Source organism: Anser brachyrhynchus, assembly GCF_964034855.1.
Source record: "Anser brachyrhynchus genome assembly, chromosome: Z".
In the NCBI taxonomy this organism is placed as follows: domain Eukaryota; kingdom Metazoa; phylum Chordata; class Aves; order Anseriformes; family Anatidae; genus Anser; species Anser brachyrhynchus.
In genome coordinates this window covers 9369189-9392788 of record NC_137697.1, presented here as the reverse complement: position 1 = coordinate 9392788, position 23600 = coordinate 9369189, and the positions used below count along the sequence as shown (strand labels likewise).

The window sequence follows — 23600 nt, the reverse complement described above, 5'->3', positions numbered from 1 at the left end:
AAAAAGTTTAGAAAAATTAAGGATATAATCTTGTTAGTCCACATTACCTACCATCTTCATAGCCTCCTGTATGGACTCTGCTTTGCCATACTGGTCTTGGATGTGGTCTATGTCAGCTTGGTTAGGATGCTCACGCACAGCTACAGCTCTGGGGGAGATGATGAGCAACAGCAACTCCAAGACAGCCCACAGAGATACGATCACTGGCAAAGGATTAGACCCTAAAAAGGCCATCAGGAGATGCGCACAGGACCTACTCATTGCAATGTGCATGGCCTGCATGGCTGCACAAATGTAAATGCAAATTTTGAATGCACTTCCACTTAATATTTTCCTACATGGCTTCTGATAAAAAAGGAATGGTTACCTGCTATATCATTATTTTCATGGTTATGCTTAGTAGTATAACAGCCTTACTACTCAGTAAATAGAATAGATTTGCTCTGGTCAGAGTTGTTTAAATTACGTATGTAATATATACAGTTCAAAGAACCGAATAAAAAAGATGAACAATAGATTTGTCTTGCTCATTTCTCCCCATGATATTCACTTGTAAGTTCTGCATGAAGACAGCAAAAAAGTCAGTAAGCAGCGATCCAAAAATATCTAGCAATGACCCCCAGAACAGGGAAACAGCATGAGAGCTTCACAGATCTTTGCTTGCAGCTCAGTCTTCACAGGATGCTGCAAGTGCTGTGGACAGGAACAAGACCAGGTGTTGGACCAGGGGTGCATGTGCACCCTTGGCTTGGAGAAGGAATCTTTCCCCAGCTGTCCACTACAGGCTGCCCCCAATACAGAGCTTTAATTAGAAAATGGTGGCTCTACTCACTGAATGTTCGGACAACGTCGCTGGGTGCACTGGAGGGGCTGGATCCGTAGGAGTTTGCTGCTCGGACGGCGAACTGATACTTGGTATTTGGGAGAAGTCCCTTGAGAACCATGGACTCCATCTGGATCTGCTCTCTTATTACAGTCCAATTGCTGTCAAGGTCTGGCCTTCAGGATTGAAATAGAAAAAATAAAAAGTAAAAATAAAAAATAAAAAAGAAAGACCGTAAGTAATTAAGGCTAGCTGTATAAATTCATTGCCTTTAAACTTTCCAGGGAAATACACAAAATAAATGAGGTATAAGTTTGCTAAATCTTGAATGAAATCCTTCATTCTTAAGGGGCCAGACTGTGCAACCACAAAAGCCTGTGAGATGGAAACATTGAACTACACGGTGATACAAAAACAATGTTCTGATTTTGCTTATAAACCCAAGGAGGTGTTTTAGAGGACAGTTTGAAAATCAAGTTCTGTTTGTCTGTTTTTATGGATTCGGAGTTCACAGTTTTCGAGTGGAGGTACATCACCAGCAGATCCCAATCTCCTCTTTGACTGTGTAATGCAATACTTTGAAATAGAGGGAAAGATTCTGAATTATTTCTAAAAGGTTGTGCTCTAATACCGCTGAGTCCCTTCAAACATACACAAGCACTAGCAGGATGAGAATTTAGCATTTGATTTCCCAGGAGACTAGGTTAATCTACCCACACTGGAAAATCTGGATCCAGACCCTTCGGCCCAGAAATGGAAAAAGTACTGAACAATAATGCAGAGAACCTGGTCTGTCTATGTGGAATCTGAAGATAAATAAATAAACAAATAAATAAATGTTAATTAATTAATCCCATAGCCTTTGGGCTATGCCTGCTTATATGCTGATCCATACTGGAAGCAAGCTGCCGATAAATGCCTGCTCTCTGCACCACTACTATCCAGCTGACATCAATAAAACCATTTACATGGCAGTTTCATCTCAACACCAACGTGGAAAAACTAGAAATGCTGAAGTTCAAATGCAGAGGAATATGTGAAAGTGAAAGGCTACTTCAAATACTTTGAGAGAGCATCCTGATGCTTTCACACCACTTCTGCTCTCACTAGAAGTGGTCTCATCAAGGAGGAACATGGAATGAGAAGGTAAATGAATGTAAACAAAATCAAAAAGTAAACATAAAATCCAGGCCACACAAAATATTCAAATTGAAGCTTATGATAGTAAAAAAGGGATAGAAATGACCTTTCAGAGAAAATTATTCTAGTGTCCTTTTCTAAGATAGCCTTGTGGTATTTATTACAGGAAATAACCTTGAAGTGCTCCCTGATGCTACTGATGTTTACATAGGACTAGCTGCAAATGTCTCCAACAGTCTCCCAACGAAAATTATAGCACAGGGCAGGCATTTCGTATTTGTTTATTTGCAGCTGGAAGGAAACGCCAAAGTCAATGTATGTTTTCTTTTATCAGTCAATATAAAATTTATTGATCACCGAGGTTTCATTTCTTTGTGCCAGCACGGCAAACACACTGACAAAGCTGTAGCTCCCAGCTGCCTGGCTGCTATGCAATGGCACACAGGATGCGAATATTGCATTCTCTCGCTAGAAATAAAATCAGACAAAAGAACAAGACGCAATGACAGCTATACAGACCATCTTCGGTCACCTTCCATCACCATTTCCTGGTAGACAAGAGGGCATTTATTTTGGCTGCTTTTTCATTGTTTCCCTCCCAAGTTTTTGATGCCCTGGCCAAAATGAATATGTATAAGTGTTTTCCAAATGAAAGCTGTTAATGTTGCTTCCGTCCACAAGCTTGCTTAGCAGCATGTTCTCAGTTTTCCTCCACACATCTTTTTTGGCTCTAATTACAATCCAAAGAATTCCTACTCACTCAAAAGGGCCTTGCAGTGGCTTTGCTACAGAGCCTGCCAGCATCAGTGCCCGACAGTGAGGGACCCAAAGGAGGCGTTACTCCCTGCAGATATTTAGGAGAAAGCATCACGACTCCACAAACCACAGACTAGTCTTCAACTTCACTGCCTCTCACAAGACTTCCTTCTACTGAAATGAGTAACAGAGGAAATGTCTGTGAATGTGTAAGCGCCTGCAGCTGAAGGAGAGGGAAAAAGAGATTTATCGCTTGACCTTTGCTATTTCTCCAGAACGTTCCCTGTGTGAACAAATCGGTACAAGACGATAAAATGGCAAACAGATGGGGAGAGGAACACAATGAACTCAGCTGGTGAATATGCTCAGGGCAGCCAACTCCTGTGTTTCCTAAGCTCAGAACATTTTGTTGAATTTCACTTCATGTCAACTTTTACACTAGAAGGCTCATTTGATGCCACTTTTCTCATCTTCTCACAGAACCACCTTCCCTGGACCAAGTACAGGTTTGCCTCCAGCTGGGACTGTGCAGGGCTGCTCCAGAGAACAAGGCATTTTCCGCTGTAGAAGGCACAGCTGTGCATCTCCATGCAGAAATGCTATGCAGTAAGAATCTTAACAGTGACAGTCAGAGTGTTTTTAAAATAATAAATGTAGGGGTAAAGTTGATAGGACTGGACAGATAAAAACCAAGAGTAGAATTCTGCCCCAAATCTGCCCCAAACATTTGGATTATTGCTTTATGTTGTGATCTGGGGAATCATTCAGCTCAAGAAGGGAAATCTTTCTGATGTGGCTAACAACAATTTTATACTTGCTTGAACTTCCTTTTAAAAATCACGTGGAAATGATTTAAGAGTAAAGCACCTGCTAATAATCAATTTTTAAAAGGTATTTGGTTGCTCTTTTGTGGCTTGTTTTTACTCATCTAAGTTCAGCTCTGCAAAATACTTTTTAAGATATGCCTACAAATAATAAATACAGTGACAAGTACTTATTTGGTGTGGAAAATACTGAATGTAGAAAATAATGCACTATAGGATGTTATTTTTAGCTACTATTACTGTTTAGCTTTATTGTGATGCTTTCTACAAAATATCCCAACTAATATACTAGGTCAACAGAGGAAAAGTAGACTATCTTTTAAACATATTCATTTGTTAAATCTTATATTGATAGTAACACTTTTAAATATTTCTTTAATTTCTGTATCTAATTCTCCTCTTTCTTCATTAATTAACTTTTCAGGGATTTAACCCTTCCAAACAGTGAGGTAAGTGTTTAAACAGATATATCTGTTCTATGAATTCATCAGGAAAACTGTATAAAAGGTGGGGGCTTTTTTTTTTTTTGGGGGGGGGGGGGGGTTGTCTTTAGGAGGTGTCTTCTCTATCAGAACCATTGTTTTGGGTTCATTGCAAATGAAGGCAAACATCGAACCACTACCAGCACTCATGGTCTGAAAGTTCACAGCTGACTTACTAAAAAATTACAATTCCTGCCCTACATGAAAGTGAAACTTTTCTGTGTTGAGCTTTTTTCCAGCTCTGGGATGAAAACTGGTACATTCAAATGATTTCTACTGGGAAAGAGACAAACTTTTCTTTAGATGGTTTGACGACATTTTAGCATGAGATATTCAAATATGACTGTCTGATTCAGCACAGCACCAGTGACAGATAGCTCAACACAAAATGGATTCAAGAATAAATCTTTTTTGGAGTGCAGACTTGAAGCTAATCAAGAAATCTGCCCATGCCACTATGCTGAGTCTCCTCCATCCTAATCAAAATACTGATAAATCTCTACAGTTTTATTGGCAGAAGCTGCCTAGTTCATGGCAGCAGAAGGCTCATGTCACTACTGAGATGTTGAAAAGTTTTTCCCATATGTCAGGATTAACAATGAAAGTCATTGACTCTATCAGCAGATAAAAAGAAAGCAACCTACTCCTTTTAAGGGATATGCTGCTGAAACACTTGTGGTTCTGTAGAAGACAACAAAAAATTGAATAAATTTGTCCCCAAGTTTAGAAGACTGGTAGGCATTCAATAGATTAGACATCTGGATATTCAGGTGAAAATACCTAGGGCATTTTTGAGAAGGTGTTTTTAAATTTATATATATATATATATAATATATATACATATATATTAATATTAATATCTTGCAAATAAAAACCTAAACTAAACCAAAGTCCGGGATGTTGTTATAGGGACTTCCATAAGAATGCTTTTTGCTGTAAAAGATCTCTCGGCATAAACCAATAGACCATTCACTCTGTGTCTGCAAGCTCCCAAAGACATGATGAGTTATTTCAAATTCAACATGTTTTTTTTATGGATTCTGTATGAACTGTGCTGATAGCAGTGAGACCTACACTCATCATCCTGATTTTATGCACTTAACCAAACTGAGAATGCAGAGCCTGAGTTATCCCAGCCCACCATATATCTGACATCACCCATGGCCTTCCACTGCCTACAGCAAACCAAGAGCTCCCAAGGGAAACCATGGTAGTGCCTAAGTAAGGGCCCAAATTCAGACCTTGAGCAGTAGGAGACAGCAGGTTAGCTCTGGTTCTGATGACAATCTGGTATGTGCAAACAATTAATGTATTGAATGTCCGTGAGGTTCTAATCCCTGATATTACAGCTGAAAAAATAAGCGTTTTTCCCTCACCTCAGTCTCCCAGCATTTTTTCTAGGGTAAAAGTAATAAAAGTTAGTTCTAAGGGGAGCAAAATGATTCAAATAATGTCATAGTTTCTAGAGATTTGTGCTGTACTCAAGAGAAATTACAGATTTGCATAAGACATTTATTAATTTTGCAAAAGCTCAGTATCAGAATTGTATTTCTTTGACATAAAAGGATTTATTTCTAAACTTGCTTACACTGTTTTGTTTTGGTTTCACATTGGTTTAATTTCAACAGCTTTATCTTGTGTTAATACACTTCACAGTAATTAAAACTACACGCAGCAAAAGACAATGAAGCTTAAAGTTAAATTTTTACCTCTAACTGTCATTAGGGCTTATGGCTCATTGAACTTTCTCCAAATATATACTCAAGCTTCCAAGTCTAAGAGAGTATAATCCCAAATTTAACAAATATACTTCAAGCTTAGCTTTAAATCTCAAACTAAACAGTGTAATCAAAACATTGTGCTGTTAGCAAATTCTTTCCCAAAGTCTAAAAACAACGAAACACTGAAATTTCAATTACTCGTATCTCCTGAGTTAAACAGTGAAAGCACCTTTCTACTCTCTGTTAAAAAAAAAAAAAAAAAAAAAGGTGCACTTCTGACATGCCAGGTGGAAATGACAATGCCCACTTCTTCCATTAGCGGGCCCCTGGTGCCAAGAAGACATGTATGTAAACCTGCAGGCTCCATATTCTGGCAAGAGCACAGAAGGAACAGACGTGCCATCAATCACAACCCAACAATATCCCTCTCCTATCCACTGAGTAAATGAAAGTTAAGAAATGGGGAGAAGAGAGAAATACTCAGATAATGATTATGCTGGAAAAATAGATATTGAAGAAATTGCATGATAATTCTACAGCAGAGTTTACATTATGGCCATAATATATCTTCAGCCCTCGTGTCCTGCCTCCCAGCGCAGTGAACATTGGATGGCTTCCCACTAAATATGGGGCATTTCAATTCAAACACAAAGTGCAACATAAGTTCACAAGCAGGCTTTCAGCCAGGGAATTCTTTTCATTGTATCAATATCTTCTAGATTGTAATCGTACTTTAAGCACTGAAAACCAATAGTTCTTTCTGTCTGTTTTTACAACAACTAATCTTTTTAAAAATGAATGTGTTTTTCTGAAGAGTGACTTTTTGACCTTTACAGCTTAGAGTAGTTAAAGAAGAAATTCTCTCTTCTTATCCAGGAACCTCACCTAAAACCTGTCACGATGTGTTCACCCAAAGGATTAAACTTCCCAAAGCTGAATTTTGCACTCACAGTAAGGGTAAACAGAGGGGTAAGCACATGAAAATAAATGGCTTTGTATGCAAATATTAGCTTCTACATGTATGTGAACAGCCAGGTACAAATATGTCTTTGAGCATCCAGATACAATCACCTGCTCCTGACCCTTTATATACATCTTATAAAAGCAACTTGCCTGGCAACTTTTCACCATTTAGGTCTATTACTGCAAAATTTAAAGGGTTCAACATAAAAGCAAAACCAAACCCAAACAACACAAAACATCCATAGTTCAAAAGAAAGGACAGTACTTCATGGACACTTGATCAGCATTGGAATAAAACAAGGCTGAGTCCTGCAAGCTCAAGACTCAAAAGGCTTTTGTCAGTTAAAACCATCCAACATACTGAGTTTGCACTCCCTGGATTTTTCCCTATAGCAGCCAAGGGCACATCTGCTCAGGGGGACTGCTCTGCCATAGACCCTTTTCTCACAGCATAATTCAACAGCGGTTGATGACAGAAGAAACTTAGAACTTTATTTATCCATGCTTTTTTTAGAGGGAACAGGTTAAATCAGGTGGTTTTTTTCTTCAATCAGAAGGCAGGACTTACTGGTGATTTTACATCAGTTTTCTTTGTCTTTAAAATGTCATGGTAATTCAACACACATTGAGAGTGAAACCTGGTGTACTGTGTACTGTAAGTAAATAACTAATGAGAAGAAGCTATACCCAGTTTGATAGCACAGCTTAGAAAAAAAAATGTAGTACACCAACACTGAAGTTCAGACTCCACTGGGAAACTTGCCTGATATACTCCACTACGTAGTACTGGATGGGTGAGCTTCCTTCGCTTGCCCCAGGCTTCCAGGATAATGCAACTTCTGAATCAGAGACGACAACGATCTGGGGCTGATAGGGTGGTGCAGGGGGCATGCAGTTATCTATACCAGAAGAAACAAAACAGCATTACAGGTGCGGATGGACAAATACACACAGAAACCCAACATTCAAAAACTTAGGAATCAAATCTATAGGCTTCTTCCTTCCCCTGTTGTCCCTCTAAAACCCCACATCTGTAGAAAAATAGTTCTGCTCATGACAGGGATTTATATGTGCATGTCCTGCTGTGTTAAAGAAGTGATACATGCTAGGTAGAAAGGTTTTCTCAAATGGTCTAGCAGAAATTTATAAGATTCATAAGGCATCCCAAATATCAGATGGCTGCTGTCCTTTTAAAATATTGATAATGACAGGATCATCTAGGTTGGAGAAGACCTTCAAGATCACCAAGTCCAACTGTCAGCCTGACCTACTGAGTCCCATCACTAAACCATGTCCCTCAGTGCCACATCTACACATCTCTTCGATACTTCCAGGGATGGGGACATGTTTCTGATCACTGCTATCACAGATATATCCTGCCCTCTGCTCACCCATGTCTTTGGGCAAATTGAGGTTATAACACAGTCTGTATTTATCTGCCAGTGTTGTGAAATGCCTGCACTGACCCTGACCTGCCAGCTTTGCAATAGAAAGCTATGTAGAGAGGCTTTACCTTGCGATAAGGTTGTCACATCTCTGGGCATGCTGGGCCGTCCTTTCCCTGCCCAGCCATAGGCGCCAATGCTAACGCGATGTGGGGTGCCAGGCTTCAAATTCCCAATAACAACTTCCTACCAGAGCCAGGAGAAAACAAGACAAAAAACATTGTGAAAGCTCTTCCACACAACTGTGAGCAGCACTGGGATCTGACATGGTATTTTCCATTCAGCCTTCTGGGAGGATTTTCCACCTTCCAGCCCAGCTTGGAGACAACCACCACAAACACCACCACGTGCTTCCTCGCAAGCTGCAGCTCCCCAGGAGAATCCATGGGGCTGACCTGGACCCATTTCTCTGCATAATTCACAAGGTTGAAGAGAGTTTGCATTCTCTGTCATGCTTTTGCTGATGGAGTTGAAGTCACATACTGTTCCCTCCCTTGAGCCAGTTGCTGGGCTTTGTAATCAGCATAATCGGGTGTTTTTTTGTTCTTTTCTTTTAAATGCAGAGACCATAGGAGCTACTGAAAATGAAGAAGCTTGCAGCCATGTCATCTGACGATCTTTAATTTCTCATAGAGCAGAGACATATCCCATTACCTCTCATGATATTCCTAGCCTGCAATCCTCTTCATGCTACCAGCCTCGACCTGAAGCAACCACTTCCTTTATTTGTCTTTCTGCCATAAACATGGGAAGATTAACACATAGCCAGCTACTGTAGGGAAGGCAATGTTAACCTCCACATGAAGAGCTTTTTCTGCAGAATATTTTTTAGAGGAGCCTGCTCATATCTCCCAGAAATAGCAAACGTCACCAAAAAATATATAAATTTCATTAGTGACTGTTTGACATACCATGGATCAGCTTCAGATGTTGAGATTTGGCCTTTAATGGAGCATGAGCACGTGTGTATAAAAAATCAGACTTCTTTACCTGTAATCTCTCTACAGATAGAAATCCTAGTTTTATTATTTCTGACAGCATATGCAAGTAAACAGAAATACCAGGTTCTATGCCACGGACTGCTATGGTGTGAAAAAATGCATTTATAGAAAATTGTTGCACAGAGATTTTATTTGGTTGTTTTTTATTCTTTGATATTAAAAACATTACTCACAGTGCATGTGAAAATGCAGAGATCTCCTTTCTCTTCAAGCTGGAACAGACTTTAAACCTACATTTCCAGTTGCAGTAAAATAGTAAACAATCCTAAAATTTTATTATCTGCTAAACGTCCTTATGACGGTCTTTTGGACAAACTCTCCCTTTCTGTTCTTTGGGGAACATATTTCATTACTACAACATCATTTAACAACACCCTGCCATCTGTCATTTCTCTAGCCATGGTTTTGGAGCTCCGTCACTGATTTCCTATTAACATGGACTGCCTGACCATTATTCTGTTTTTCCATCCTTCACTCTCTATCTGCTTCAATGATTTGGATTCATCTGAGAGAGATGATAACAGTGCTGAAAAAGTAACTGCCCAGAAAGAGGCAGCAAGAACATTCAAACCAAAATATTTATCTGCTTTCAGTCTCATAGCTGAGGTAACTGAGATCTTTCAAAACGTGATCTGAAATGACAGCTGCTGAAAACCCAGCACCTCTCCTGTAGACAACACTGATGATCTTGCTCCTGACACTCCACCTGCCATGCCACATATACTGTTCATCTGTATTTAAATTGTGTGCATTTGTTCCTGCAAGCATCCCTCTTTATTACACTAATTCTTCTAAGAAAAATCCTTCATCATGTCTGATTGCTTTCACACTTGGCTATCAACTTGGCCTCAGCAAATAGTATGGTATTGATGTATTTGCCTCTTAACTATTACCTCTCAACTCAAGACCACAACAATCTAAAAAGAATGAACCTCATTGACTGCAAAGCCAATCAAAATTAAAGTCCTATTGAGATATTTAAGTTCAGCATGTTTATCCTCAAAACCTCAGTAAACTGCTCTCTTGTCTAACACATGCTGAACTGTCTACCTGCCTCTTTCTTCCAGCAATGTCCTCTCCGTGGACAGAGCTGTTTGATGTATAGAGGCTATCTTTGAGATCAAGCACCCTGTAAGCTTCTAAAATCAAGACATCAGTGAATGGGTAAAAGTTTAGGACATCATCAAGCTACCCTGACCTGTGGTAATCTCAGGGTATTTCCAGATCACACCAGGGCAGTATCAAAGGAGATTCTGGAGAAGAAATATATCCCCGGTTACCCCACTGCCCACAGGCCTGAGAGTCCACTTTTCGTCTCTTCTTCTGCTTGTATTTATGAAAAGGGTCTTAAAACCAAGGTTTTGTCATACCTGGGGAGACAGCATCACCACAGATATGGAAATTTAGGTGCTATATTGAAGGTTTACTAGCACAAACTGCAATATCTTGTCTTACACAACACCCTTTATAAAACCCTGCAAAATGACATCTGGTATTCTCATTACAGATCTCACATTCTTGAACGGGGTGAAGCAATGTGATATCTTTGCTGCAGTACAGGAATCAGGTGTAGGCAGGAACTGTGTATCCCTCCCTGCCTTTTTGCACAGCCTGTGCTCCCTCCAGCTGTGCTGAAACTTTTTGTGAGGCTGTGCAGTAAGCTGCCTCACAGAAACCTGGTTTGCAAGATATTTTCCAGAGAACCCATTTTCCATTTTGTTGTGTTTTAATAAAAATAATAATATTAACAATAAAAACCCACAACCATAAACATAAAAGCATCTGAATTACAACACAGGTGTAGAAGCAGAGCTGTTTGTAATGTCATTTGACCCCTTAACCACTCGTTCCCTGGTCTCAGCCGGTCACTTTCCATTTTGTATCTTTGTGTTTGGTGACCTGATAGGGAGCATGTTGTTTTCTACAGCTTTGTGCCAGACCTAAAACCTCCCACTTTTTAACTTTGCTAATTTTTCTTGTCCTTTTTTTTTTTTTGTATATATATATATTTGTGCTGAACTTCACAAATATTTGCAAAGTAGGACAAGAGCCTTAGCAAATGGTACTGCTTCTGTGTTTCTCCAGGCTGCTCTCATGTATGTGTACTATATTAAAATATGATGTAATACAGATACGAGACGCTATCCACTTTGCTAACGCCCAGGCACATGCGCATACACATGAGCAGGAACAGGGCACCTCGCTATGACAGCCTCGCAGGTTCCAGAGAAGCTTCTGAGAAAGCAGCAGGGTCGTACCCACACAGGCAGAGGAGGCTTAGTGATGGAAACACAAATTATGCAGACTTAACCACAAAGCTATTGCAGATTTCTGTTGTGTTTGGTATGAATATAACAGAAAGCATTTCAGCAAGAACACCACTTCCTGAGGATTAATGACAGCTGGGAGCTGATTAATTCCAGTCAGTCATACTTCTCCACATGTTCTCACAAGTGTTATTTTTATCAAGCAGAAAAAAGGGCCCAGCGTGGAACCTCAGCTCCAAAATGCCGTAATCCAAACTCTTCTCTGCTGGGATTGAACCAGACAGTCCTGTTTCAAGTGCATCCTCAGGTCTCATCTGGGCATCAGCCTCTTACAGACCAAAACTCCCCTAGTTCTGACAGTGAAAGCTGTGCCGGATCCACCAAATTCACAGGATTTCTCCACTTTTCAAGTATCTCAGGAAAAAAAAAATAGTCTGCAAGAGGTTGTTGATGAAAGATTTCAGTTAAACACCAAAATCACTTCCCTTACCCTACCCCAAGGCGAGCAAGTCCTCTTTGCTTCCTCCCTCACAATAAGCCCAATCTGATGACTGCTCATAGGAATCAGAATGGACAGGACTGGAAATAATTAATGTGAATAATTCTGCAGCTGCAAACCCATTTCAGACCTATTTTACAAGAGCTTTTGGTCACCCACTCCCTCCTGCTGGGCATTGCTGCCCTCTCCCCATGCTCCTCCTCATCTCCTCCCACCGGACTGGCTCAGACTTCTTCCTCTCCGTCTCATCTCCCACTGCCATGCTGCTTTACTCTCCCCCATCCCCTTGTGTCTGCCTTCCTATCTGTCCCTGTTCCCTCTAAGTCTTCACCACCTGAATACAGCTCGCTTTTTCTGCTCAAGCCATCCATAAACACTTCTGCAGAAAAGGTTACCCATCTCTAAAAAGGGAGCTGCTGAACCTATACGTGTCCCCTTTCTTTACCTCTGGATTTTGAGTTTTAGCCACTATTTATGACATTCTGACTACAAAAGATCGTGTCTAAGTGCTAAGTAGAATCAAAGTTGGAGATCAATAGGGAGACATTTTTGAGTGTGAATCTGTGGAAAGCCCAGATCAGAGAAGTTCAGCCTTATTTTAAATCACAGCTGTGACTGAGCCTCATGTGAAGCAATACTTACAAAAATTGCTTGTCCTTCAAGCTGACCCTGGCAAAAAGAGAAATAGGTCTTGTTAATGAAGTAACATACTAAAAAGTGATGGTAAATACAGATAAATAATGGGTCAGTGAAGAAAAACAAGGCTAATGCTGCATCATACTGTATTCTTTGAGACTGTTATTAATCTCTGTGAGTACAGGGATGCAGACTCTGTTCTCCCAGTGAGAAAGAATTACTGTTGTCAGGATTAAGACGAAACAACAATGTACTGTTTGATCTTCGTTGGCACTACCAGCAAGATTTTTTTTATTTTTTTGGGGGGGGGTGGGATGAAAAAAGCAAGTAAGAAATACAGAGGTAAAGACCAGAAGGGAGAAAATAACGCATATATAAAGAAATAACATATCATGGCAATGAGGTGCTTTCATTCACCATGATCTCAGAAACCTACAGGAGTCAGAACCAAAACTGGGTGACCAAAAATTGCAGGAAATCATCACATCCCTCTCACCCATGCTTCCTACAGAGAAGGCTTCTGAGCAGTGCCCAGCATGGGTCAGAAAGTACCAGTGAATGCACATCACTAAGCAGCAGAAGGGAAGACTAAGGAAAGAGAGGTGAGAAAATAAAGAAGAAGGATGATGAGCAGAATAGAATGGAGAAAAAAAAATCAAATTGTGAAGAAGGATCACAAAATAAAGATCGCAGAAGCCGCCATGCTCTATGTGCACACATCAGCTTTTGATTCCTGTGCTGGAGGCGTTACTGTCTTATGGGCAGACTCTGCTCTTTGCAAAGCGCAATATGAAAGTGCTGCCTCACAGCACCCACCCCAAGACACTCCTTCACCCTCTGTCCAAGCAGAAGCTGGAAAATCACTTATTCTGCCTTGCTGAACTCAAAGAGCAGGTTCCCCCCCGACAAGATGCCTGTGTGTTTCAAGAACACCCTTTAAAAGCAGACAGTGTTAAAACTACCCAGAAGCATCGAGGCATTGCTTTCATCTTGGCATTAATTGCTAAGCAGTGCAGCAGAAGAGGACAGGCAGCATTTGTACATGAGTGGAGAAGGAAGGTGGGACTGGACAGAGAAAGGGAAGGAGGAGAGAGAAGGGGAGAGGGAAACAAGCAAAGTAAAAGTGTAAAGGACAGATAAAAGGAAAAACATAATTAAATGAAAGGGGAAAAATAGGAAGCAATGAGAGAAGTTAGTGCTTGTAAGAACCAAAAAAAAAAAAAAAAGAAGCTGAGAAAATCTTCTAGGAAGTGGACTTGCACAACTGCAGCTAAAACAGCACAACTGAATTTTAAATTCTGTACTTCAGGAGGCCACAGCCTGACACAGACACAGACATATAAAACAACCACTAAACTATTTGTCCTCTTTAACTTATACACTCAACTGTGCCAGATACCGCAATGCACTGATATTTAGGTTTCTTGCTGTGCATAACAGCAGAGCTGTGCAAATCCCCTTCCATGTGTGGAGGCTGTTCACTAAAAATGGACATTCACAAAATTTTCAGTAGATGCCAGAGGGCAGTGTTAGTAAGATGCTAGCAACTTCCCGAAGTTTTACATGATAAATTAGTCAGACAATGAGGAGCAAAAATGTATCACAGCTTTCTGCGTGGATTACTGAAAAGCTTTGTGATTTCCTTTTTGCTCCATGCCCAGAGCAGATCTCGGTGTAATTCACAAGCCAGCAGCAACCAGAGAGCTGCATTTTCCCACTTGCAAGCTCCACTTCTGGTGCTCTTACTGCTGATGAAAAGAAACACTCACCATGCTCAGCATATCCAGACTCAGGGGAACATCATGTGAGAGCTGCTTAACTGCTTTGTCACCTTCAACCTCTGAGTAGAAGACCTTGTGAAGAAGATACAATCAAGCCAGTTAAAGCAATACTACAATGCTTCACAATGATTTAAAAACAAGTGCAACTTTATCACATTGGGGACAGCACTTAAGCCTGTGATCCTCTTTTCAAATGCATGAAAAGTTAACACCCTTTAACATTTCCTTCATATTTGTTAGAAATTGTCAGCATGACTAAAAGACACAATCTTGTGGTGTTTATGCTCATCTGATGTGAAACACAGGCCAGCTTTAAGGGCAGACTTGAGCTGACAACTTGAATTGTGCATGATTTGGCTGTGATCAGCTCGGTCAGCTGCAGATTTGAGGGACTGGTCTGCACAAGTTTGGCATTCTATTTCATATAAGGAAGACATTATGTTATTATGCCATTATCAAAATTGCTGTATCGCAAATGTCTCTCCTCACGTCTGTTGCTGCATACAGAAGACTAATGAACCACGGAGAATTTGATTTCCTATGCACAGAGACACTGAAATGCCAGAGGGCCAAAAGCTAACATAAAGTGAAGATGGTTTGGGTATAGCTCAATCAATGCTAGGTTTGTCATTGCTTTAATTATCATACCATGCATGAGCTCAAGAGTTAGAGTTAAAAATAAGCTGAGGCTTGGATATTTGATCCACTAAATGATCAGAGAAAAATACTTACAATTTGTGACTATAAAGCAGAGTAACTACTTTGAAAAATATTATGACTCACAGAAACATCACTTAAACTGGTAGAATTTGCAGACAATGTCCCTCTCTTGGAGTGGATACCAAAACTGTTAGCAATATTCCTGTATTCCTCTATTCACCATCGCAGTGACATGCAGAGTATTACTGCTCCTCTGCTTTCATACAGAAGAATGAACCCAACTAGATCTAGGGCCTGGCTGAGTGGCAGCAAGTGCTTCTGTGTACAAGCACTTCCATAACAATAAAAGCAACTCTGCAGTTGGCCTGTATTAGTCATCTACGTGACCATGGAATGAAGGGGGATGTGTACCAAAAAATACCAATTTTGGGGAATTTGCTCACTCTTCCAGTCTCTTAGTGAACATTAATGCTAAAGGTAGTCAGGAGTTTTCTGTTCACACCTTTTAAATAAAACTGAGTTTAGGTTCTGTTTTTTTTTGTTTGTTTGTTTGTTTGTTTTTTTTTGTGTGGGGGGGAGCTTTTTGGTTGGTTGGTTGGTTTTTGCTTGTTTGTTTTTGGTAAAGAGGGAAAACAACCCATTCTAGATGATATCCCACATCTTTGGTGCTAAGTCCTGTCTAACTTCCATCTGGGGCATGAGTTTCATTGCCATGGAACACCTATGGAAGGGAAACCTAATAAACACCCGTTTGTCAACAACTGCATGGCAGATTCGTGCTTGCTGTTTTTCTGTGTGCACACTCAAATGGTACCCAATTTAGGCTAGTCACTCTGTTATTCCCAATAGAAGGGAATCAGTGGAGGCCATACCCCAATTTATCACAGGAATGCTCCTTCCCTGTACCTGCTGTGTGGCTAGGAAGGTGAAGAGGCACAGTCTGGAATAGTTAGTCCTGCTAAAGAGATCCTCAGACTGGAGGCACGAATTAAAGAGTCCAAGCTGCCCTGAAATCACCATGCACCTCCCTTCATTTGCACAGCGTAGTATCGACCTGCTCTGCTGTACTTCACTGCTTTATCAGCTGCAGAGAACACCGAGATGCTTGCATGAAAACCGCTGAAGAAAAGCAATCTATATCCTCTATAGAAGATAGCCTTTGGCATCCAACCCCAGTTCCCATTATAGCTTGCTTTTAACACACAAACCACTTGTTTCTTAAAGTTACAGTTCCATCAGCTCAATTCTGCCGTTCCCTGAACACTTTCTGAACATCGGCATTATTTTCTGAGAATGGGCTTCCCTGCCTGCTTCGCCATGCTCGTGCACAGGCCTGAGGCCAGGCAGAGCACTGCAGTTCCCTGCTAACAGCATGAGGGATCACTTACTGTATATCCCGTGATGGTGTTTGCGTGTTGCTTTGGCATCCTCCATTGCACACTGAAGGCTGTGCAGTTCAGTGAATCCAGCAGTATGTCCAAAGGAGGCCCCAGTCTATCTGCTAAAAAGAAGAAAACATTGCATCTCAGAAGCCATGGGACAGAAAAACACTCCTTTGTTCACATGGCACCTAGTACTTGAAGGACAGATGTGCTGACCTCTTTAAAACACTGTGAGACATGGACCACTACTTGCATTTGCACTGCATGTACCTTCTCCTCCTCCTCCCTGCCCCAAGGCAGCAGTGGGAGGGAGGCCAGGAGAGATGGGAGAGGAGGAACAGCTCCTCAGTGGTAAGGAGCTGTTAATCAAATCAGGACACCTCATAGACACCTTACCCCCACAGCTCCACATCCAACAGAAACGCCTTGGTGTGAGGAAAAACAAACCCAAACCAAACCATGTCTAATCCTCTGCCCTTTGCTGCTTTGGCACAGGATGGCAAGCCTCCTTTACTAGCCACCAAGAAGCCTCCTGATGACCACCAGCCTCTGAAGCCTCAATCCCTTCACAACACCTATAGATGGAAATGGCAATCACTTAAGTAAGAAGCAAAGTTTAACCCAATCAAAAGAGCACAAAGGACCTCTTAGTTCCTGCTGGCCCCAGTCTGGTTGCAGGCTATGGTGATGGGTCCTCTGGTCTTGCCATCACTTTTATGTGGCTATGTTGACCTCACAGTACCACCTCCTTATCTTTCTGTTGTACAGGCTGGCCTTTCAGCACAGAGGCTAATTTGGCTGCTTCAAATAAAAAAGGTGGGAAGATGAGAAAACCCTGAGTGCCACATCTCTAGTATCATGTTAGCAATTGTCCTCAAAAGGCGCAGGTGTAGGACCTTGTCTGCTCTACAGCTGGAGCAAATCTCCGGTGCAATAAGACCTTCACCTTCTTATGCAGGGGACTGAGACATTCCTCGGGGAGTTCCCAGTTTTCAAATATGTTCATAGAATATCCCGAGTTGGAAGGGATCCATAAGGATCATCAAGTCCAACTCCTGGCACCACACAGGTCTACCCAAAAGTTTAGACCATGTAACTAAGTGCACAGTCCAATCTCTTCTTAAATTCAGACAGGCTTGGTGCAGTGACTACTTCCCTGGGGAGCCTGTTCCAGTGTGCAACCACCCTCTCGGTGAAGAACCTCTTCCTGATGTCCAGCCTAAACTTCCCCTGCCTCAGCTTGACACCATTCCTGCAGGTCCTGTCACTGGTGATTACAGAGAATAGGTCACCTGCCTCTCCACTCCCCCTCATGAGGAAGTTGTAGACTGCGATGAGGTCTCCCCTCAGCCTCCTCTTCTCCAGGCTGAACAGGCCCAGTGACCTCAGCCTCTCCTCATATGTCTTCCCCTCTAGGCCCTTCACCATCTTCGTCGCCCTCCTCTGGACACTCTCCAACAGTTTAATGTCCTTTTTGTACTGTGGTGCCCAGAATGGTGCCATAAGTTTCAAATATGTTTCATATATTTCATTGATGGTATTACCAAAAACCCTTATCAATTAACTGAGGAATATCATTAGGTTTAGAAAAAGAAAAGCAAGTGTACTTTCTCTAGTAAAATAACGCTGGTTACAAAATGGTCATCCCTCAAAGTGAGAGAGGCTCTGAGAAGAAACTTCCATTTCTCAACAGACCTGAGGAATCTGTGCCCAGGGCCTCTCCTGTAACTGCTGTGCAGGCATGGGGCTGGTATCTGCCCTCTGCGGGCAGAACAAATGATGAAGGTGCTGCAAACATGGCATGGGGCAAGCATGAAGCTCTCCCTCGTGGAGAGAGGCAGCAGTGGCAATTGCAACTCTCCTGGCTGAAAGCACTTAGCCACTTGCTTGGAAGCCTCCATACAACACATCTCATGATCCAAGGGAGCGACCTCCCACCAGTGCTCTTGGGCAGTGGGAATCGTACTGGGTGTGACCGTGTTTGCATTTTGGGAAAATAACAGGCCAAAGTTTTCAGCATAAGTTCTCCAAACAGCCATCGTTCATGCTCTTGAAAACAAACCCATATAACAAACAGCTGCAACAGAGCACTGATTAAAATGTTTTAAGAGCAGCTTCATTTTTTTTTCTAGGCAATGTTTTTATTATATTTAGGTTTTTGCATTCTTTTACCTATGAAAATTGTAATTAAAGGCAAAGAAAAACGTTTTCTTCCCCACTAGTTCTGACAAAACATCAAGAGCAATCAAGCTACTGTAAAGGTCATTTTTAGATGTGAAGCAAGCCTACATCAGATTTACACTTGTCACTTCCACCAACGTATTTGATTTGAAGCTGAATACAAAACTTAGCAGCTTACAAACTCTGCAGTGTATCGATCAACATCAATACCTAAGAAATTAAACCAAGAACAGATCTGATATTCTGTCCCTTTTCAAGGTGATCTTGCATTTTCCCACTGATAGAAAGCCTTTTGTTTTACCACTTTCAAAAATTTCAACAAACAGGTGGGGTCTACGCCTTTCAGTTAACATCAATCCCTTGTTTTCCTGGTCCTTTCACCTATTTATTTCTCTTTCCCACTGCAAGAACTCCCAGAGAGTGCTACGTGCAATCGTGAAAGGATAAATATAAACGAGGTCTAAGAGGGTCAAGATTTTTTCCCTTTTATTCTTTATACCTGAAGCTTCAGCCATTCTTACTTAAAAATAAATAAATAAATAAATAAATAAATAAATAAATAAATAAATAAATAAATAAATAAATCCCTAGGACACCGGGTGACCATGTCCTGCGCAAGACTCTACAAGGACCACATCCAGCGGGCACCTCATCAAGAACTGTCTTTAAAAAATATATATTTTTCTTTCGAAACAATACAGGAAAGGAAAACTAACAAACGATACACCCTCAGAAAAAGGAATGACCAGCTGTATGTTACAGGTTTGCATTTTCTACACACGCCAAGGATCTTGCGTGTCAATTCAGCCTGGAAGAAACCCTGAAAACTAACACACTCTCATAGCATCTTGTGGATGTAATAGAACAATGCTGCACTTGTACATTAAGGAGGGAAAACATGCTTGCTGCTCTAACTGCATGAATTGTCGTTATTCACTAGGACGGTGTAAGCAGCGTTAATGCAAACATTGCAGAGAATTGCAGCCTGTGCTAGCAGAGCCTTACTCCGCAAACACAAACCTTCAGAGGCATTCCCAGACCACATCCCAGCACTTCCCATTTCCCAGGCAGTAAGCAGGGAGCTGCAGCCTCCTTCGGCCTCTTCCCAGGGACAGGTCAGCACCTCCCTTCACCCAGATCCCCAAGAAGGGACGAGGAGGAGCAAAACATGTCCTAAACAAACAACCAGCCAGTGCTTCAGGCAATGCAGCTGAGTAACCCACAGGCCTTTAAACTTGTTCCTGAGATGCCAAAAACTAATACATTACTTTCTGGGGAGGTTCGATCAGACAAGTTTGCTGGGAGGCACAGTTGCTGAAATAACAGATTATAACCATCAGTGGCAAATACTCATATAAAACAGCTTCAGGTTCATATTCTGAACACATTGTAGGCCAATAAAATTATTTACAGAAAGTATTTGGTGAATAATTTGGAACAACAAATAAATTTGGAAAAAAAAATGCAATCCATTTGCAGACTATCTGCAAACACAGAGAGGTAACATCTGTTGGTAAAGAACTGCACCATGAATTATTCACCCAGCCCTACTAAACACTATTATCTCTAGTTTGCAGATGATCAGAGCATCACAGAGAGCCAAATACTGACCTCATTTACACCAGCCTGTAGATTGTCACTGCAGGAAAAGTCCTAACTTATGCCAGTGAAAATGAGAGCAAGGGGCCAGAGAGGTTGATACTTCCATCCTCTTTGCTTGACTCTCCCTAAAAAAACTCTCCTCATGCTGAGGAATCAGGCATCAGTGCCTTTGGAGCCTGGCAGTGCCTCCAGGAGCAGCCCCGGCTGATGGCCAGTGGCTGAGCAATACCTGGGGAGTGTGTGGGATCACCCTGCCCAGTACCCAGCTTCCTCCTGAGTGAACCAGGAGCCAAGAGGAAAAGGGAGACCCAGCCCAGGCAAGGCACAGATGAGTATCTCCTGCTGCCTGGCTGTCCTCACAGCTTTCTGCGGTCACCACTGCCGACCTTGCAGCTTATTGATGGGCGTCTGGGGATTCAGAGATGCTTCTTGCTTGCCAGAGTCTGAATTTCACACAGCTCGGCAGAAAGCAAAGAATGTCCATTTTTGGATGAACGTTGCCTTTGTAACCATGACAAAGAGGCTGCAGGATCTGACACAAGCAATGTTTATGCCACAGAGATGCAGAAGATGTCAGGGCTTCCAAACAGCCATGCTGCAGCATTATATCAAAGCGTTTTGTCAGCTGATCACAACTGCTGCAATATGTTTTGCTGCTTTACTAACACATTATTTTGAGATAAATGTGTGCCTGAGGCATTTTGTAAGATTTTACTGAACATCAAGTAGTAAGCACACTAAAAATGACATGAAGGCTAATCTAAACATTTATGGCTGTATAATACAAAGATCATGCTTAGATTATAAAATACAGTAACAGTTTTCAAGGGTAAAACTCTTGTTGTTTGCAGCTCTTCCTACAGTTCAGGTCAGAAGTACACCTCTTCTCAATATTCAGCATGAAATCTCTGTTAGTTAATCTGGCAGCACCCTGCTCAGTGCAAAACCACAAGGAGCTGCTGGAGGAGAGCCTGCCTGCTGGCTGGCCACCGGCTGTCACTTTGCTGGTGCAACACGGGGCTGTGGGACACATCGGGAGCAAGGCACAAATGTTCACAGGTTCTCCTTGCTCCTGTCCCTCAGACAAGTTCATCTGCCTCAGCTCTTCCCAGACAGAAGGCGGGTCTCATTGGTGGTCCCCCCTGCAAATGTCCTCTGCAGCTGAATCCCATGAATATCTAAGAAGGCTCTGATCACAAAAAACAAGGTAACAGTTTATATAAAAATTAAATGAAACACATTCTGTCCAAACACTGTCATTCTCCTTTCCAGCCATCCAGGCACAGAAAGTTTGACATTGTCCAAAATGTTTTGATGAAACCAGTAACAGAAGCAATGCCTCTGGGACCAAGCAAAAAAGTCATTAACCAAGGGGGAGCGCTTGCACACATACTATGACTATATGCTGTAAGAGTATAGCAAATAAATACAAGAAGGACATGAGGACCCAGCTGTAGATGTACAGTGCCAAACTGATAAAGTCATATTTACTTCACCATTTACAGCTATTTAGTTTCTTGTTTATAGATCTATTTGTTTTTGTACTTCCAAAAATACACAAAAACAGCTAAAACTGTGAAGAAGTAAGCAAACAAGCTCTCCATGGGAGCTGAAGAATACATAAATCCTCTCTCTCGACTGGAGTTAATTTTATCATTATCTAAATTTCTCCTTCACAAGAGCAACTCTAATTAAAGATGGTTTAAAAAAAAAAAAAAAACAAAGAAATGAATAACCACCTTATCCCACCTATAGAGGTGTCATTCCTATTGTAGCTTTCTGTGCCCCAGCCCTCATTCAGCTCACCCTGCATTACTGACAGTGGAAACACTCCCGATGAAGTCAATCTCTAGTCAAAGAGCTGACAGATTCCTGGAAGTTTAAGGATGACATGGTCCACCTGCTCCCTCTCACTTGCCATGGGTGAGGGATGAGGTGCTGGTGGCCGTTCAGAGGGTGCTGACAGGAGGTCAGGATACATCCATACAAATCAGTGATGTGCCCAGCAGCACTTTGCTCTCCCCCAGAGGCCAACAGGCATGCTACTTGTCCTCTGCCCATGCATCGAACTCCTACACACCACCATCAGGGTAGCTACCAGAGAAGTGCCTACTGCAGCTACAGCAAGAAAACTGCTAGTGCAAACACCGGAAATTTCCTTCCTCCTCCCAGTCACAAGGTGACTCCAAAATCTAACTACAGAAAACAGTTTCTGAGAAAATCTGTTGAAAAATAACCTTTAAAACAAATACATTTTTCGTGTCTACAAGCTTCAATACCAAAGTGCTTCAGCTGAGTTGGATAAAGCTCATCATGTTTTAGTGGACATCTCAAATTTGATTTTCATTCTGAATCAGACTGGAAACTTAGACTGACTGATAACAGTGTTTTTTTAAAGTATTCATGAATTGAATATCTGAAAAGATCAGAGTTGTAATATTTTAGTTTAGAATTTTATTATATTATGCATTTGACCTTTTCTTTCCTTTTTAGCTTTTATAGTGCTTCAAGACTTGCAGTTAGGCAAAGGTACTTACAGGTCCTGAAATAATATAAAAATAATACAAGCGATACAAGCCACCTGCAATACTGTGCTAACTCGTTTAAGGGGAACAAGATGATTCATTTCATCTTTACTAGTTTCAACTTCAGAAAAAAAATAACATCTTTAGACTACGGGTCAATAAAATGAGCTGGTTTCTTCATTATTTTATTTTTCAATCTCTCTGGGTAACTCCTAAGAGGTACTAACTGAAGGATTATATTTTCTGGGTTGATGTGCCTCCTATGTGTGTCCCATGAAACAAGATAAATTTACAATTGAAATGCTGGCTGTCACTACAAACATCGTGAAATAAGGAAACAGGAATAAAAACCTTATGCAAGACAGTTCCAACTAAATCTCCAATGAAGTTTTCAGAACAAATCTTCTCCAGAAGGAGGAATTCCTTTGGATCTCTTTTGTTTCAAACTTCACTTAATTCATTTCATTAATTCATCAAAAAAATGAGTTTTATTGAAATGGTACTTTACCATGAAAAGTTGTTTTTGAGAAAAAAATCTATCCACTCCTAGTGTTGAAATGAAGTGTATCGTGGCCCATAATACACTCTCCCACTGAAACAACGATAGGGGCTTTTTTTCCTTTCTCTGCTCTTTACAGGCTGAACTAGGTTACGTAAACACCACAGCAGCACGAAGACAGCGTGACAGACCAAAAAAGGTCAGGAAATCCTAAATGAAAAAAATGTGCCATCTTTTCATCTCTTTGAAGCATTTTCCAGCTCCCACTGCTGGGTACATAAGAAAGCAAGAATCTCCCAACCACAGTAATTACAAAAGATGATGACTGAAATGGGGGAATCTCAGATGATCCCTCTTGATCCTGCTCGTGGTGCACTGAGCAGCAGCACCAACACGAAAAACATCAGGAAATG

General features: G+C 41.3%; 1 protein-coding gene across 7 annotated transcripts in view; it reads right to left on the bottom strand.

Annotated features, from left to right (window-relative positions):
- Positions 1-23600, bottom strand: part of EGFLAM (EGF like, fibronectin type III and laminin G domains) — an 85459-nt gene that overhangs the window by 50580 nt on the left and 11279 nt on the right. For 4 of the 7 annotated variants that reach the window (XM_080572871.1, XM_080572872.1, XM_080572874.1 and 1 more), the window contains exons 2-7: positions 16387-16499; positions 14327-14410; positions 12564-12590; positions 8223-8340; positions 7473-7608; positions 833-999 (exon numbers count right to left, since the gene is read on the bottom strand). In XM_080572871.1, coding sequence (XP_080428997.1) covers positions 833-999; positions 7473-7608; positions 8223-8340; positions 12564-12590; positions 14327-14410; positions 16387-16499 — 645 coding nt within the window. The remainder of the gene's footprint in view (positions 1-832; positions 1000-7472; positions 7609-8222; positions 8341-12563; positions 12591-14326; positions 14411-16386; positions 16500-23600) is intronic. The other 3 variants (XM_080572876.1, XM_080572873.1, XM_080572877.1) reach the window with 1 other exon arrangement.